The 13,522-nt window shown below is 54.8% G+C and overlaps 4 protein-coding genes across 4 annotated transcripts; 3 read left to right on the top strand and 1 right to left on the bottom strand.

The window, feature by feature from the left end:
- Window positions 1-2,507: 2,507 nt before the first annotated feature.
- On the top strand, window positions 2,508-5,105 carry HMPREF1541_04637 (uncharacterized protein; the record flags this gene model as incomplete). The annotated part of the gene is made up of 2 exons (XM_008718981.1): window positions 2,508-3,189; window positions 3,241-5,105. 2 exons carry the CDS (start codon window positions 2,508-2,510, stop codon window positions 5,103-5,105), a joined length of 2,547 nt encoding a protein of 848 aa, XP_008717203.1.
- An 863-nt stretch (window positions 5,106-5,968) lies between these two features.
- On the top strand, window positions 5,969-6,769 carry HMPREF1541_04636 (uncharacterized protein; the record flags this gene model as incomplete). The annotated part of the gene is made up of 1 exon (XM_008718980.1): window positions 5,969-6,769. One exon carries the CDS (start codon window positions 5,969-5,971, stop codon window positions 6,767-6,769), a length of 801 nt encoding a protein of 266 aa, XP_008717202.1.
- Window positions 6,770-7,753: 984 nt separating this feature from the next.
- HMPREF1541_04635 (uncharacterized protein) lies at window positions 7,754-8,749 on the bottom strand (the record flags this gene model as incomplete). The annotated part of the gene is made up of 1 exon (XM_008718979.1): window positions 7,754-8,749. The coding sequence occupies one exon, from the start codon at window positions 8,747-8,749 to the stop codon at window positions 7,754-7,756; it is 996 nt and encodes a 331-aa protein (XP_008717201.1).
- A 372-nt stretch (window positions 8,750-9,121) lies between these two features.
- On the top strand, window positions 9,122-9,743 carry HMPREF1541_04634 (uncharacterized protein; the record flags this gene model as incomplete). The annotated part of the gene is made up of 2 exons (XM_008718978.1): window positions 9,122-9,139; window positions 9,201-9,743. The coding sequence occupies 2 exons, from the start codon at window positions 9,122-9,124 to the stop codon at window positions 9,741-9,743; spliced, it is 561 nt and encodes a 186-aa protein (XP_008717200.1).
- Window positions 9,744-13,522: the final 3,779 nt, after the last annotated feature.

Below are 13,522 nucleotides of genomic sequence, written 5' to 3'. Positions count from 1 at the left end.
ACATTTATGCACAGCTGCTTGTGCATCCGAATGCATAAGGCGTACATGGCGTTTACTTGCTGCTACGGTGCTACATAGCAACCACGATGGCATCGCGACAGGTCCAACAAGTCCGAAAATGGTCGGACAACGATCGGGCGTGGCGCCTGGGCGTGGTTCGCCGGCCTGCTGCTGCCTGCGGGTGGCCCTTTGGGTCGCGGTGTACTCGCCAAGGTTCACAGCCTCTGACGATTTTCAACCATGGCTGAAATAACGTACCTAACGGTCCTTTGGTCTGTCACAGCCACAAGTTGCGCGTAGTCTCTTTATTGCTGAGATGGGAAATGCTATACGCCTGTGGGTATATGCTTACTCGAGGCATGAATAGGCAAAAGCAAACAATCACTGTGGAGACTTTGATGACTGTCGGAGAACAAATCTTTACCCGTACAAGCACCCGAGGATGCCCGGACTGTGGTGGCAATTCATCGCAACTCCGCGCAATCCAGGCTCCGAGGAGCGTTCCTTGTCTCATGAACTCCGAGAGTCGAGAGCAGCCTGGCTTAAAGTCTTTTCAACCTTTCTGACTCGCGCCCTGGCCAGATGCTTGGGTACGTTGGCAGTATTTTCGCTGCCACCCTGCGATTCCGGAGCAGGGCGCGAAGGCGACAAACGGGAGCTTCCTGCCTGTGGCCTGCGTTGCACACGGTAAGACGGGGCTGCTGAGCACTGCGTTTGAGGGGCGAATCACGCTCGCGATGATTCATATTCTTTGCGGGGCCGTACGACGCCTCATTTGCTGGCAGCATTGGCTCCTCGGTGCCTGATTGGGACAGAAACCCGGCATCGAGGTCGGCTTGCTTGTTCGGCTGCCTGTCTTGTCTCTCAGCACTCGGCCCTCGTACCCATCCCATCTTACGAGAGGTGTGTCATGTCATCTTTTTTGGATCATCACCCGCGTGTCTGTGACTATTCCTCATGCCTGATGCGGCGCCTGGTAAGTGCTTTTGATTCCCCGATCTGATGCTTCGCTCAAAGTAAGGTCAAGAGTCTGTGCTGTGGTGAGGGTATGCTGGCCCAGTCCCTGGATTGATGCCTCGACGGCGGTGTATGAGTGCTATCAGGACACCTTTAATGTTTACTGTATGATTACTATTGTTGAGCATCGTTGCAGCAATTATATCAGCCACAAGTTCTCTTATGTTATTGCTTCCATTAGTATTGTGGCGTGCTAGCTGTTAGACATCGTGACCCAGGTATTCGCCTCGAAGAAACATGATCGTAGGGATCAACACGCCCTGTTCCAGGCATCAGAGCCAGAGAATGGTTCACTGCCTGGAATGTCAGTGGACGAGAGGCGCCTTCGTGTGGCGTTGGGCCTGAGGGTGTGAGTGGCCATGGTATTGAGTCATTCGGAGAGAGGCCCGCAAAGAAGGTTGGGTGGGTTTTTTCGTGGCAATGGCGGGAGGCGAATTGCCCAGCCCGGACTCCTCAGCCAGGCAGCCTATGACTACCACCGCGCTGCCGCCCTCTTCCTCTGCCTCTACCACAGCAGCAATGAAGTCGACAAGCACAAGCAGCGCACGCTGCCAATCTCCTCCGCCCGTGATCTGAATTCTACGATTAAATTCGCAAGACGACGACACACATCCTTTGTCCGCTAGGTGAGTGCCTCCAAGCATCCGATCAGCCATCCGCCACCGTCAGATGCGTTCCGCCGCGACGGAAGCGCAGACTCATCAAACAATGAGGACAAATGCTAATTCCACTTACCATGGCAGCGTTTTCACCTCCTCTACGAGTCATACTCACACCTTGCCACCACTCTTAATCCTCTCTCATCCGAATCCGATCCTATAATCGGCGTCGTAATAGGGAGAGCCTGAACACCGTTCTTCTCAGCCTCACCTGGCATATCGCAACTCACTACGCCGAGTGCCATTCACGCCAGTCACACGATCGTGTTCTTTGTCTCGCCCCAGGCAACACGTTCATTCACACATCTATCTGCACATCAATATCAGTTGCCTAGCACTACCGCCTGCGCAACATAACTTCTACCACCTCTCCACTCCAACATTCCAGTCATAATATCTGCTCGAACCATGAGTCCTTGGACAGAGTCGATATCATCGGAATATCTACCTGCTACACTGTGCCCGCCACCAGAGTCGTTTGTTCTTTCGATCCTCGAACGAAAGCCTCGAATTGCTGAACGCGAAGGACCACTGTTTGGCTACGATCAGGTCGTCAAACCTGTCGCAGTCTAGCATCAGTCCCCCGCGTCGCATTGTTCGTTCTCACTTCGGATCGAACAACAGCTTTTCAATTGACCCTGACTTGTGGCGGGATCGCAGCAGCAGGTAGATCCATCACCAGTACGCGCCTCAATTGCGATCGTTGACCGCAGCACGTTTGGCTAACTTGTCTCTCAGCACATTCCACCAATCCCACTTTTCCCTTAGAAACTCGACACCTCCAGGTCTCTCGACCTCATCTAAAATTCGCCGCTTTGACATCTCACTAGAATGGGCTTTGCAGGGCTTGAAGAGAGAGCTCAGTTCCAGCCGGAACTCTCCGTCTTTGCACCTTGGGATAAGTCCTTGCGATACAATGAAGAGCAGCCGCTCCAGAACAAACCTATCTTCACCGCCTTAGCTACCGGTCCTACCACCTATGCCTCGACAGCCGAGTCTGACCGTCAGAGCGTCTACTCGGATGACACAGCCAGTGTAGCGGACTCTATCTTCGATATCGCGTCTGTGGCCTCGTCGCAGTCCAGTTACGGCTCGTCGGCGTCAGACTCTTCTGAAGACAGTAGCGATGGCGAGACTGGTCCAACTCCTCGCGTCCGTCAACCTTCAGCGAGAGATGCTCAGCAGAAGCTCGATGGCCACTCGGAGCTGCTCTCGGGTCTTGGCTCTGAGTCGCTGCCTCTAAGATTCAATTTGCACAAGGACGGCCCTCAGGAACCTATCTCGAGTTACGCCGAGAACGTTCCTCAACCTCAATCTCGAGCTCAACACCCAGCCTATCAAACCATCGATCAGAATAACCCGTCTCGACCACAGACAGCGTTCAAACAGCCGTTGCACAATCTGCAGAAAACAAACAGAAGAAGATCTATCAACTCGGAAGCTCCTGCTGCGCCACCATGTCGGCTCAAGCGCGACACCGACTCGGCAGACTGCTTTGTGATGACACTCATTAGTAAGTCCAGCAACACGGCTGCCCATTCTAAAGCTCTAACACATACCTCAGCGTTTGCTGCCAGACTGATCACCGCAATCTGGCCACTGTCAGCCTGCCCACCCATGATGTCTAGCTGCTTCAATGGTGCTGGCGTTCTCCCGCTTGAAGTATTCATTCATGAGACGCTGCGCCGTTCCAAGACCAGCTACTCGACCTTGCAAGTCGCTTTATGGTATCTGATGCTGCTGAAATGTCAGATGCCAAAGAACGACTTGACGAAAGAACCGGGACAGTCGTCGTGCCGTGCAATGCAGTGCGGACGACGTATGTTCTTGGCAGCGCTCATGCTAGCTTCTAAATACCTGCAAGATCGCAACTACTCAACACGCGCTTGGAGCAAGATCTCTGGTCTTCGAATTTGCGAGATCAACGAGAATGAGATGAAGTATCTCGAAGCCATCGACTACAGACTCCATATTACCAAGGATGTTTTCGATAACTGGAGTCGAATCGTCCTCACTCTAAGCAAGCTGTCCAAGCTCAAGCCTGGCTGCCCTCTTGGCAGGGCGCAAATATCACCCCTCGGATCTGGAGACTGGTCTGCGCTAAGTGCCATGGTTGACGACAGCCCTGCGCTTAGGGATGAAAATGCCTTCTTCTCCGACAAATGGTGGAACGGTGTGCTCGCAAGTCTTGACCCGCACCTGTGTGATACAGAAGAAGGCTCGAAGCAGTTCTTGCGCCAGAGTCTGCCCGCAGTTGATCTGTCCCATCCCCTGCTCCGCCTGGATCAGGGGATGTCGCCAGCTTTCGACTCACCAGTGGACAAGGCACAGACTGCCTTTAGCAGCCCTGCTCTTCAAAGTCTGCACTCCGGCGCTTCGACCCCAGTCCAAGGTGCCGAAGGTCATATGCAGTCGCTTTCGTCTTTGCCGCTGCGACCTCAGCTGCGCAACTTGCCGACGCCCGTCTCCACTCCACGCGGGCCCGAAGGCTGCTACCCTACACCATCGCAAATGAATCTGCGTTGTTCAGCATCGGTTGATGCTCTTCGCAGCGTTCGTAAACAGTGCTTTGCGAATGCGAACCTGGATCGATGCCCACCTCCTCGACCTCAATCTTACTGTGCGGCCCAAGGGTCGCGGATGAGACCTGCTGCGTCCATCCCATTCCAGTCCCAGCAAACTCCGTCACCATCGCTTTCTGAGGCATCTGACACCATTACCCCTACTGGCCGATCTCGGTCCTCTTCTATATCTTCAAACTCATCTTGGTCGTCCTCGCTCTCCAGTCAGCCGATGAGCGCACCTTTCAATCTCGAGAAGATAATCAACCAACCTCCACAACCCTCACCGCTCACTCGAGTGGTGTCGATGCCGGAGACGAGAGTCCCTGTCTCGCGCAGCATCAATGGCCATCCGCTTCGCCGGAAGCCACAGTTCTCGGACATCGCAGCTGCGCGCACCAGCGCTGCGGCTGTGAAGTCGAGGACTGACTTTGGCACTGGCCAGGATCTTGTGCAAGAGACCGATGCTGCTGAAGCACTCCTGCGCCTCTGCGCCGGACGGCGCGAGATGCAGCAGCAGATTCTCAGTGCTACTCAGCAAGCTACCCAGCAGCACGAGATCAGTCCAAGAGGACACAAGCGCAATCTTTCCAACGCCACTGAGCCAATTCAGGATCATGTTCGCCAACTTCTACAGCAGGAACGCGATGGAGATGAAATCATGAGCGATTCTGCCTTGAAGATCCACGACCCCTCTGATGAGCTCGAAAAGAAATGGCAAGCACCTACAAAGACCTGGGCGCTACATAAGAAACCGGTCACGACCATCGACCACAAGCGTATGGCACTCTACTGTGCCCCTCACGCTCAGCTCTCTGCGCCAGAGCTAACGGCTCTGAAGCTGAAAGAGCAGCTGGTCTCAGTCTAGTTGAGCTAGAAGAGACAGCGACCAACGAGAATCGGACAACGAAGGAAACCACTACAGATACCCCAACCTCATCGATCCCTTTCGTCTGTACTACCTCCACATACCTCACACTCTGCTATGTACTATCATTGCCATCCTCGCCAACTCCCAGCGTGGACGAGCATAATTGCAGAACCATCACATGCGACATCACGACGAGCACGTACGTGATATGCAGATAGTCGCGAGCCTGGCACAGCCATGCTCCAATTCCAATGCACTTCAAAGTTATATTTCTCTTCTGTTTTCCTGTTGTAGACGTCCTGCCAGACGCTCAAATCGTTGCATACCGTGCTGTCGAACGATTCGCGTACACTGTAGGTGACCGCACAACCCAGGTCATAGTTGTTACGTACAACTCATGCCATTCCTATTCGGCTGCAGGAATCATCCCACGTCGCCGAGACTGTTGATCCTGTCATGCCATGATGCCAGTCGCGGTGCGAAGCCCGCAGGACCCCCATGCGGGTAGATACGGGTAAATGCCAAGTGCGCCAGATAATCTTATCAGATCTTTATGACCTGACCCCTCTACGTATCGAGTGATCATATACCGCACTGAAGTTGCTAGCATCCCAGCGCTGCCTGCATGAGCTGCGACACCCTTACAGCGATCGCTTGATTGCCCTGACAGCCGTATATTGCTGCTCGTGCACCAATACTGGGTGATACGGCAGAGTCGCAAGCTCGCCACTGACCAAGGACCCTCGGGACTCAACTACCTCGCCACAACGAAGTACAAGCCTCGCGGTCACGACTTCTACCGCTCGAGCTCATCATTCCATCCACATCGCCGCCGAGATATAAGCCACTCTCCTCAAAGAATGCATCTCCCCACGACCCTCCTCTCGGTCCTCGCGGCCTTGTCCCTCCCACCACCCATCCACAGCATCCCAGCACCACACCAGAACCCCCTCGCCGCCCACCCCAACGACCACATTTTCCCCCTTTCCTCCTCCAGCGGCGGCACCCACAAAATCCCGTCCCGCCACACCTCCACCCTCCTCGCGCGCCGCCTCCTCGCCCTCTCCCCCTCCGGCTCCCTCTCCACCATTTTTCCCCCTTCCCACAACCTCAGCACGGACCCAGCCTACCGCTTCACGCCGGACTCTGTCGGCGGCGCCCCCATCGCCCTCCCCGAATACATCGCCGACTGCGAGGGCAACGGGGACCCCACGCTCATCATGCTGGACATCAGCACGGCGGCCAAGAACGCGCGGGAGGGGCGGAATGTGAGCTTGGCGGTGGATTGGTGGGCCGGGTATGAGAGGGTGACGGGCGAGAGGCCGGGGAGTGCGGCGGCGTTGCCTAGAGTGGCGCTGTTGGGGTGGTTGCAGGAGATGGGGGAGGGGGAGGTGGAGAAATACGGAGTCAAGGAGTGCTTTTTTGACGGGCATAGGGATGCGAGGGGGTGGGAGCCGGGGGCGAGGCGGGGGGCGCACAGTGGGAGGTGGGTGAGGCTGAGGGTCGAGGGCGTTTATTGGGTGGGCGGGTTTGGGGATCGGGCGTGGATCGGCTGGTTGGATTTGGCGGAGTGGAAGGGGGTGAGCGAGGGGGAGTGGAGGGGCGTGAGGCTGCCGGGAGAGGGGGAGAAGGAGAAGGAAGAGGAGCTGGATGAGCTGTGAAAGCGGTAGGGGTACGGTACATGACATGGACTACATGATATGGAAGTACGGCGTTTGGGGACCACGTTCCTGCTCTCTAGTCGACCCATACGTAGAGGTGTATGTATATATTCTGGACGAGATGCGTGCGAGCATCTTCAATAAGCAGCATGGGACGAGACATTGTTTCATTCATCATAGGTCAAGCGTCAGGACTGATCATTCGTGCTTGAGCTCGACTCAACCCCGAGGGCCGTCACTAGTCGAGCGTACGGTCAAAGACATTGTTGAGACGACACAGCGCTGTTGCAACATTGTCGAACAGCACGGCTGGTTGAATCAGCCCATATCACGTTGTTTCTTGCATCCGTGTATTGCCGTTCCTTCCCAGATACCTTGACGTGAGTGTCTTGAGCATCCTTTCCTTCAGCCTTTGCTTGGGCCCGTCCGAGCCTCTCCTGTGCCCGTTGGCCACTTCCTCAGGTTCATGGTCGGACACTTTCCTTTCCATCCAGAGTCGCTGTTTGCAAGCCGCTGACGGGTTCATCTTGACTTCAATTGACGCTTACTATGCCGAGTACACTGAGTCAGCTAGCGTCATACCACTGTGCCAGACTGCCGGCTTTCGCTGGCTTGCTGATGTCTTCTCCAACTTCGCTACCCGTTGGCCAACAACGAGGTTGGCATTAGTGACCGAAGACGATCCGCAGGCTTGGTCCATAAGGTGTATAGGCTCACTTTTGCCAGGCGACCCGAGGCGTGGTCAGTTGATCGCAACGGCAGCCACTAGTGCGTGCCATCAAGACGCTGTCCAACCATACGTGGCATCAGGCAGCACCGTCTACATCATGTTTACCACAACTCGTCAATCTCGAGACAAGCCTCATGGTTTGAGCTTGCTGTTGCTCTGAACGCTGGAATACTCCACATACACCTTTTGCACACATTGAAAAGTGACAAGGTGTACAGGGACCTAAGGATAAACTTGCTGCATCTCACCCATGTTCAGGTAGGGTTGTCCCTAGTAACACGATCGAGAACCTTTGCAAGTACGCCTGTTGCCCTGCCAATCTCTCCTCCTTCTTGTCGGCCTGCCGTGACCCCAGCCTCAATCTGGGGGCAGAAGTGCTCTGTGTATACACGAAGCCGATCTTCACGGTCTTCTAACATCTGCGTCTTCTCGTCTTGCACACTGCCGAAGAGATTCAGGTATGCGTATGGATCGGATTTCGTGGGAAGACGATGATGCTCGATGTCCCAGTATGGAAAGCTTTGGGCCATGACGTTGATGGCAATCTTGGGGACGGGGTCCAGTAGCCCAGCTTCAAGAAATTCGGTCAGCACTGTGATCACTTTTGCCATAGACTTGGAGTCGCCAAGGGCTGGCTTCATTGCACCCCATTTCCCTGTCTCGGTCGAGCGCCAGGCTAGCATGGTGGTAAAGCATTCCAGTGTCGAGAACCAGCCTCCAGAGCAAGTCACAAGTTCGTTAGGGGCTGTAGCAATAATCCAGGATAGAAAGTCGATGGCGGAAAGCCGGATGTCACGAGAGAGGTGGGTCATGCCAGCTCGTACATGAGGCAGCAGCCGAGGTACCTGATCTTGAATGTCGTTCCCAGGAAGAGCTTGGAGGCACTTCAAGAGCTGAGAGCGAACCCCGTTGTTTGCATCCAAGATCAATGGACACGCCTTGTCGAGCAGCGCACCGATTGTCAAGGGAAGATTCGTTCCGTGACTGAGCGAGGAAAAGTATGTCGTCAGGAATGCCAGGGACTCACGACGTTGACTGTCCGATTTGGATGAGAGTAGGGACACATGATGATGGAACTGTTGGATCGTGCTTGGGGCGTCAATGTTGAGTTGCTGGTTGAGGACAATGGCCTTGGCTCGAAAGCTGGTCTCGGTATGGTTGTCGGCCTTAGGTTTTACTTTTCCGACTTTCAGTTTAGTTTTTTGGAAGTCCTTCTTCTTCTCGCGCTTCTTTTTTGCACTCGAGCCCATCCTCTGGCGCTCGGATGCTGGACCTGGGTGAAATGGTTCCAGAAAAAGTCGATGCAAAAAGAGGACATTAACAGCTATTCCCGGTTGGGACTAGCTCTACACTTGCTGCTCACAGCCTTGAAGATGCAGCCTCGTTTGTGGAGTCCGTTCTGCCCACGGGCACCTGCGGACTGACGCGATTCGGGGGAAGCTGGCGCGATACCTGTCCGTGGAGAAGGACGAAATTTGAGGCTCTGTTTACCTTTCGCCTGGATGACCCCTCCGTGACGCCTTGTGACCGTTGCCATCATTAGGTAACAGATTCCACGCCGTGCACAACCTTTTTCCAACCTCATTTTTGCATTAAAACGAAGCGCCTCCGACCTCTCTGGCATGGCAAGCTTGGACAAGGTGTGTTCCGGTCTCCCACAGCGTGTGCTCTTCTCGGCAGCTCAGCTAACGTCCGGAGCAGCAATCGTCAATCGACGCAACCCTCCGCAGTCTCAGTGACAGGCCCAATGTCGAGTCTACCCTGATTCTTTCACGGAAAGACGGATCGATCATAAAGACTACAGGCTTCACCTCCGCCGAAAAGCGACGAAGAGCGCAGTCAACTGCTGCCTACCAAGCGGCAGAATCGCCTGCGCAAGTCAAGGATGCCGACGCTGGCAATGAAGAGGCTATCGCCGAACAGGAGAAGTTTTCGCCTGCAGAGGAGCTAGCCGCCTCCATCTTCCAGTTCATGAAAGCCGCTGGAACACTCGGCACTACACTGACGGCTGTATCCGCCGGGCAGGACGGAGAAGACAGCAACACACTACGTCGACCAGAGTCGGGGCGTGCGCCGGATACCGACGGTACCACAGAAGAGTCTGAGGCTCGACGAATAGACTCGCAAGTGCAGCTACTGCGTTTGAGGGTCAAACACCGCGAAATCATCATCTTTCCAGATCCACACTACCTCTGCTGCGTGGTGCAAAGAATTGGGAAGCAGGCTGGTTCAGACCATCGTTGAAAAGACTCGACATCCGCAAGATGAATACATGGGTCCGGCGGTTTTATCACATTGGAATGGGCTGGGGATGGGGATTGCAGCCTCAGCAACCCATTCGATTTAAGGGATAGCCACTGGCCCTCATTGGGTGCCGTGCTCCTCCGACGTCCCGGAAGATGCAATGTGCCTTTGGACAAGTGCCGGTTATCAGACTTCTATTGTCAAATCAGCAGATGGGCGAATGGCGACATGCTGATATGAAGGATACAAGAGCCCAACCGGGAAAGGGAAGACTGGAGAAGAGGATCCATGATACCGACGTCGCATTTCTTCGAGATAAGCGTATCATGGGGCACCTTGCAGCCTTATCAGAACGCGGAGAACAGGTGCGGCTCTACTTAAGCTCGCTATGCCTGAAAATCTGGAGTGACCAGCTCGCGACTTTTTCTTCGATGGTTTTACAGAAGCTGGGGCCAGCACGCACCTGCTGACTTGACATTTATGGAGCGTCTTTCGGATCTCGATTGCAGGTCTGGATGCCACTGGGGTCAAATCCATCGACATGCCTCTCGACCGTCGGGACCCCCCGATGTCGACCACTTCCACTGAGCACTTGGTCAATAATGTGCTCCTCAGGCGATCTCGCTGAAACCCGGGGGCGCTCGCAATTACTCTTCTCCCCATGAAGCTTACAGAAAGACTTGCTTCTGCGAGACAGATGATGAATCGAATTTGTCAATCATCCCACCAAACCCGCCTACGTGAGATTGAGACGGATCAGTAACCCTTCTGGCCATATTGGCGCAGACATGGGCTCGACCGACCGACCAATACTCGGCAAGGGAAACAGGTGTCGCATGTCGCCTGGAAGATGATGCACGGACCTTACCTTAGCGTGGGGTGTCGCTCAAGATGAGTCGCTCCAACGCTCGGTCCGCCCTCGTCGCTCCTGAACTGGGAGCTGTCAAATTGGCAACTATTCAATCGACTCCAGAAATACCCCATTGTCGCGTGCCTCCGACTTTGCGTCATGCGCCCTCTCCAGTGCATCGACAAGGGACTCAGTTTTAGGTGTCGGAATGACAAAAGGCAATCAATGCCGTTGTGGACAACCCGGTTTGGCCAACTGGGATGAGCGTTTTCTGGTTAAGGCGAAGGCAGAATTAGCGTGAGTTGCACATCCACCGGGTATTCTTTCAGAGACCAGGGTTGCTTAGTGGTTTGCTTGGCCCCGGCTGCGGACCATGAGCCGACCCACCCTTCTCGCGATTTCTCACGGTCCCCCGAACTGGCACACGCTCCTAGATCGAGTGGTACCGTCAACGCAGCATTCACGCGTGGTAGCAATGCCTCAGGAAATTTATCTGGCTATCGACATTCGGTCTAGAAAATACAGGCAATCACTGGCAAAGCGTGAGGTAGGTGTTGTTGAGATGTTGGTTCGGGGTCAAGTCCGATTGTGACCGACACTCGGGTGTCGGGGAGGCCAAAAATGACATGTGAAGGAATTGGAAGAGATGGAGACCATGGAGTTGAGAAGCGACACTGCTGGGGCGACACAGCATGAACACCACTTTATCGTGCGATGTTTATGTTGGTATCGATCCAATACCCATTCTCCAAGCGATGCCCTGCGCCAGAAGGGGTCTACAAAGCGGGTTTTGGAGTTTCAGGCGGTGGGTAATGCCCAACCGAGGAATTCGTTGATTGATGCCTCCGAATTGGTTGTGTCGGCGGCCAGACAGCGCAGTACGTAGAATGGTCATGTGTATATCTCACGCCATTGCAGCTCCCATGTCAATTCTGTTGCCTCTGGAAGAATGGACGATAGAAGCGCTCAGCCTCATGTGAACAGCAATATCCGATGCAGTGGTTCTAGAAGCCTGAGCTTGGTGCGCATGTGCAATTCCCGGATGGGGCCCCTCTGTCGCCACCTCCCAACAAAGAGCTCCAGCAGCGCATACTTGTACTTGTACAGAAAGAGGTACCGAGTGGATGGAAATGCCGCAGAGCTTACTTTTTCCCACCATTATTGGCCCTTGTTCAACACTATACAGAGTGCGAGCTGACTCGAACCATTACTGACCCAAGTGCTGATCGGCTCTGCCACCGAGAAAGTCTCCCAAGGGTCGAGAGATCGTGTCAGGCCAATTCCCGCTTACCAAGCCCGATCAAGTGTAGTGCGCAAGGATCTTTCCATCCCACGAGGTACTGCTGCAGGTGTATGTGCGTGCATGGATTTTGAAGTGGGCAGGGTGCGACGCGCGCGATTTACGAACCAACATGTGGTGGGACAGCACAAGTAGGTGATGCAGCGCCGAGTTTGAGCAGGTACAGCTGCAACAAAGAGCCGTAGTGGACCGGACCAAGGCGAGAAGTACATGAACTATAATCCTTCCCTTGAACCATGATGTTCCGGAGCCGCTGACTGGGAGGGAGGACGCTCGGCCAGTCGAACCTTAGTCGAATGCGAAGCCCGGGAATGTAAGGTGAATGGTTCTTTGGAAGACATCGGCATTGGCCAGGGTTCGTGATGAATCGCGTGCAGCAGGCAAGGTTTGAGAATCTTACAAAAAAATAATTTTCCATGAGTTCTCGGCCTCGTCGACAAAGCACGTTTTGTGTTCAGCTTGCACGATCCAACCAAGAATTTCGAAAGCAGCTGCGATCCCGAGGACAATTGCCCCAGGCATTGACCAGCAAGGGTAAACAGCCTGAAAACGACTATCACCACTGCTAGCAGGATAGCTTGCGTCAGTCGCGCGGGTTATATTTGAGCCCATCCCAAGCATCAGCACATCAGCACCCAGGTGGGCGGCAGTGGAGATCAATACACCCCCACGTCGGAAGCGAAGCGGGCTGTCGTGCAGCTGAGCTAGCATATACTGACAGGGGCCATCAGCCATAAGGACAAGTGCCACCGAGAGTGGCCTTCCGTAGCATGCTGAGTCCCGACTAGCGGGGCCGCTTGTGGTCATACTTGAGTCTTGTACGTGAGATCGACCTCGGGATCTGATGATGCTGATGGGCAGTTCGAAAAGACTTGAGCAGCACTGATGGAAGTGAATCCAGTCTGGCCATACTCAAAGCTTCCTCCGGCAGCAGTAGCAGCAGTAACAATAGTCGAACAGCAGCCGCTCGTCGTCTCGAATTCGGCATAAACGACGTAGCCTTACATACGGATACTGTCCGGCAGCCAGTCTTCGAGACCATGATGACCATGGCGTCAAAGGTCTCCACGAACGAGTAGTGCCCTCGTGCTTGACGCTTCGCTCGCCGCGCCAGTCCAGTGCCCCAGTGGTGTCGTAGGCCCATCAAATTGGCTCGGTTTGTCTAAATTTGTCCCCACATGAGTCTCGAGGGGCGACTGATGCACCTGTGACTCGCCGGAGTCCCCGGCCGGGAGGGTCTCCGTTCTTGGGCTTGGGCATTTGGGGGGGGGCAGGCTCCTTGTGGCTTTCGAGTCTCGCTGCCTCTTGCCCGGCTCTGCAGGCACCCCTCGGCATTTCTTCGTCGGGCGAAAGTCTTAAGCCTTTGCTGCCAGGGTGCAGCTGTTCGCGACTAGCTGCAGCCAGTGGCATGCGCCTCTCAACCCTTCAGCCCGGCCGCCGATAGGTTCATCTCAGTCCCTCCCACACTATTCTGCCGGGCTGTTCATCTCAGTCCAAGGTGCCGTGTTCCCTCCCTCTCTCTCCTGCAGGCATTCCGCACCGCCAGACTCCTCCCACTGCGTCCTGCTGCAGTCTCCGGCAGCCCGCAAGCATACGAGCCTCTCGCAGCGCGAGCCATATGCGCTATTG

Source organism: Cyphellophora europaea (assembly GCF_000365145.1).
Source record: "Cyphellophora europaea CBS 101466 unplaced genomic scaffold supercont1.4, whole genome shotgun sequence".
Classification (NCBI taxonomy): domain Eukaryota; kingdom Fungi; phylum Ascomycota; class Eurotiomycetes; order Chaetothyriales; family Cyphellophoraceae; genus Cyphellophora; species Cyphellophora europaea.
The sequence above is the reverse complement of the archived record's forward strand: the minus strand, read 5'-3'. Positions and strand labels throughout refer to the sequence as shown.